The 4,354-nt window shown below is 35.1% G+C and overlaps 1 protein-coding gene across 1 annotated transcript; it reads right to left on the reverse strand.

Moving 5' to 3' along the window:
- Positions 1-248: 248 nt before the first annotated feature.
- LOC110869514 (probable aspartyl protease At4g16563) lies at positions 249-1,538 on the reverse strand. Its single transcript, XM_022118759.2, has one exon. It carries the CDS (start codon positions 1,521-1,523, stop codon positions 249-251), a length of 1,275 nt encoding a protein of 424 aa, XP_021974451.1. The 5' UTR covers positions 1,524-1,538.
- Between the last annotated feature and the right edge of the window lie 2,816 nt (positions 1,539-4,354).

Below are 4,354 nucleotides of genomic sequence, written 5' to 3' on the forward strand. Positions count from 1 at the left end.
TGGTTGGAATTTTTATGTGATAATAGTTTGCAGGTTATTATTTGGATCCTACATCTGGCATATATGGTGAAATTACAGTAACGAAAATAATTTTATACATAAGATGTGGTTTTCTGAATCATTTCAAGTGTTGGAATGTCTTTTACCACTTTATTAAGGAAAACAAATTGATTATTCACCTTATTATATACCTGGTGGTCTTTAGTTCCAACAAAGATAACATTAAAACAAGAAAATTAAAGAGCAAATCAAGGTTTGTTAAGTTGTTGAAAAGCTGAAGATGAGGCACAATCCATTGTTTGAAACCCTATTCTCTGATTTTCCATATCATAAACAACCTCCACATTTTGTTGTTGAAAGCTCCCAAACACCCCAGCTGGTCCATACTCCTCATCATCCATGCTCTGGAACAATAAACACTTGACCACTGTTGAGTTACGCGGTGCACCCATTGCATAAAAGTTGTTCCCTTGTGGCAAAACCAGACTCACATTGTTCATGAAATGGAATGTTATTGAAGGAAGAAGATGGTCATCAATATCCATAAGTGCCAAACCATTTGTAATGTTGTTTATACATGGAACCCTAAAGCAAAGATCGAACCCCGTTCGCGCCTCCACTTCGGTTGCGCGAGGGTGGTTTATGACAGATTCTAGCTCTGAGAGAAGTTGAGAGTAGAATGGTTGTGGTAAATGAGTGTATGTGGTTCCTGAATCTATCAACATACCACCATTGCCAGATATATCAAAGTCTCTCAAGTTTGTGGGAACTTGAATCAAGGAACCGGACGCGGTTCCTAGACTTATGCCCACTAACCCGATGTAGTAGTAGTTCGGGTACATCGGGTTAGTTAACATTGGAGTGAACTGCATATCTTCCTTTGAAGAGATTGCAAGATCTCCAACAACTAAAGGGCTTGAAACATTAGGGTTATTAGCAAACTTAAAAGGCAAAAAACAATGAGAGAAACCCTTTTGGATAAACCCTAATTGAGAAGGTAAAGAAAATGAACCTTTACCAAACCCTGCTATTCCAATGGGTTCTCTATAAGTTGAACCAACGCACCCAAACCCGAAGTTGCTTACCTCCCGGGTAACATCACGGTCAGTGGTTCCATGAACTCTTAGGGTATCCCTAGTTAGGGTTCCTGAAACAATACCTTCTCCGTATGTGTACACGAATGAAGGGCATGGCCTTGAGCAAATACCTTTCATTAGGGTGCTTAACGAGCACCCTGCAATGTTACAAGGGTCATATGGGTTATCAGAGCTATGCACATCGATACAAAACTGGCTGGCGCAAGTATCCCTAACACAAGATGATGAATGCAAAGGCGAGTATCGGGACATGGATGAGTGAATTGTATATTCTTGGCAATCTATGCAATTAAAGGATAGGTTTCCACAAGGTACCCAAGTGAGATCACTTCCAGTATCCATATACACTTGAATAACTTGTGGAGGTGAGCCTAGGTTTAGGGAAATAATGTATCCATCCCTTACTTCTTTTAATGGTTCCAGCATGTCTAAAGTTTGTGATGAAACTTTAAGGTTTAAGATTGAGGATTCTTTGGGAAGTTTGATGGTGGTCCTAGTATTAGTTAAACCTAGCACTAGAGAATCTGAGGTTTTTGGTGTTGTATGTTGTCTAGCAAGAGAATTATGGGCAATGGAGAAAAGAGAGATGAAGAGAAATAAACTGAATATCTTATCAAACAAGGAAGAAGGAGCCATTTTGGATTTGATTTGGTATGTTAATGTTTATAAAACATGGTATTTATAGACAAGAAAAGACCTTCATTTGTGTGAAGGGGCATGTCATTTCTAGGGTTTTAGATTAAAAAAAGAAATAACCATGTTCACACTATTTTTTTATGATAAATGAAAATAAAATGTAGGTATAACAATAACATTTATATATATAGTGTGTTCTACATAAGCATTCTTTAGCTAAATCCGTATCTTGCCAAGCCTATATGAATATGTTTGTTAACTTGTTATTGGTTCGATCAGTATCATACTAATGGTGTCTTTTAATAAACTTGATGGTTATAAAATTACTTTACATGTTTAGATCATATTAAACTTCTTTCAGATCTTGTGGATCTCACTTAAGTAATGTGATATGTTGTTCTTTTTACACGTGAAGGAAAATGGTGGGAACTTAATTGTTAAATGGATAATGTGAGATATAGAAGATCACAAGTATGAAAAAAGCGACCAAATTATATATTCTTCGTTACCTGGACATTACAGGGCTAGTCACATGCATAAATAGTTATATACATCATATAGCAGACTTAAGTAAAAAAGATACCTTATCAATCTGCCTTCCAAAAAGAAAAAAAAAAAGATACCTTATCAATCTAAACCTGCATCATCAATAGTTTATATAGTGACCATAATATACTTAAATAGTTGTATGATAAAAGATGTAGAAGTAAAATAGAATAATGTTACATCTAGCTAATATAACTTATTTTTTAAAAGCAAACATAATTATATGATTATAGATAAGAAAACTAGTAGTGCTGGCCCGAAGGGTGTGCCAGATGGGCGACGGCTCAGGGCCCAAACTCAACGGGAGCCCAATTTTTTTTGTTTTTGTATTAGTTTTACACTGTAAAGTTAGAATATATACGTAATGAATCGGAAAAATATCATATTGAAACACTCGGTTTGATGGTTTGAAAATCACTTTAATAATAAGAAGACATAAGTTCTAATCCCGGCGTCCTCGGTTTTGTTTTTCTTTTTGTTTCTTATCTATTTATTAAATGCAAGTTTTTCTTTTTGTTTCTTATCTATTTATTAAATGCAAATGATATTAGTTACCTAATTTTGTCAACTTACATTAAATGATTGATGTTGATTCAAATGACATTAATTCGTTTTCATCTATTTAAATTTTTTTTATGTATATTCTTTTAAAAAAAATTATATTTAAGAGGCCCGTATTTTCTGTTCGCACAGAGCCTAAAGATTTCCGAACATTTTCGGAGACGGCTCTGAAAACTAGCCTAGAAACAGATTGATTACACCTGGAGTTTTTCGTAATTAAAATCACATCATACATCCCACTTTTAGAGAAGCTAACTTATCCCCGTTTTTAACTCAAAGAAATGTGTTTTTTTTTACTCCACCACCACTCTCTCTATTGAGACATGCTTGTTCTTGAATATTTTATCATTTCTCGCAATATAAATCAAATTGTTGATAGAATTACAAGAAAAATAAAAAAGGGTTGATTTGATGGGATAAAAGTGAAGAAAAGATTTGGGCAATCTACAAATCCAACCTTCTTGATTGCTAATTTAAAGTATGGTAGTTCCAAAATCTAAGGGCAAAAAGGGGAATGGCAAATTGAGGAGAACCCCTTAGCTACTTACAAACAAGATAATGAGTAAAGACTATTTTAAGTCTTGTGGTTTAGGAGAAATCAGGGTAATGCTTGATTAGTATTAAACATCATGACTCTGTGTGAATGGAACAGTACGTCGAATCAAACGGATTTATATGACGTTTGGTATTAAAGAACATGACTCAAAGTGAGAGGGGGGCTGTGAAAATACTAGCAATGACTAATTCTCGGTTAAACTTGAAGGACATCAAGGGTGATAATGAAGATCTCAAGGAGTTAACTTGAAAGTTTAGTGGCTTGTCCTTTGATTAATAAGAAGAGTGGATATTGTTTGTGATCAAAATCGCAGTTGTTCATCTCCCAGTTTTCATGAGAACCATATAATCATATAATACGTTTGTATCTATTGTTTTGAATATGATACACGATACAGTCAGGTAATCACATACGTTTCTCTCTCCCACAACTTCCACTATTTATATACATTTGTATTATGTGGTTCTAAACATATTATTAATTCTATACCAAATATGTAGATAGGGAATGGATCATGAGAAAACTAGTTTAAATAAAAAAACAAAAAAACTAACTAAAAAACCTAAAAAAATACCAAATTTTTTTTTTTACAATTTTTTAAAGAAAAATCGCTACTTTTATTGTATGGAAATAAATTTTAAAAAAAAAAAAAAAATTATTGTATTGCACATGTGTACTAATACGGAAAGCCTAAACCACTTAACCCACCCCCCCACCGACATCCCCTAAAAACCTAAACCCCCCCCCACCCCCACCCCCCAAAAACCTAAATTCACCCCCCCCCCCACCCCCCAAAAATCTAAACCCCCCCCCCCACCCTCCCGAAAACCTAAAACTAAACCCTAAACATAAACCCGAAAAAAACCTAAACCCCCCACCCCACCCCCCCCCCCCCCTCAAAGAAAACCTAACCCCCCCTCCCTCCACACCCAAAAACCTAATCTTAATCCTAAACCTT

The sequence above is a fragment of the Helianthus annuus genome, chromosome 8 (genome assembly GCF_002127325.2).
Source record: "Helianthus annuus cultivar XRQ/B chromosome 8, HanXRQr2.0-SUNRISE, whole genome shotgun sequence".
Lineage (NCBI taxonomy): Eukaryota > Viridiplantae > Streptophyta > Magnoliopsida > Asterales > Asteraceae > Helianthus > Helianthus annuus.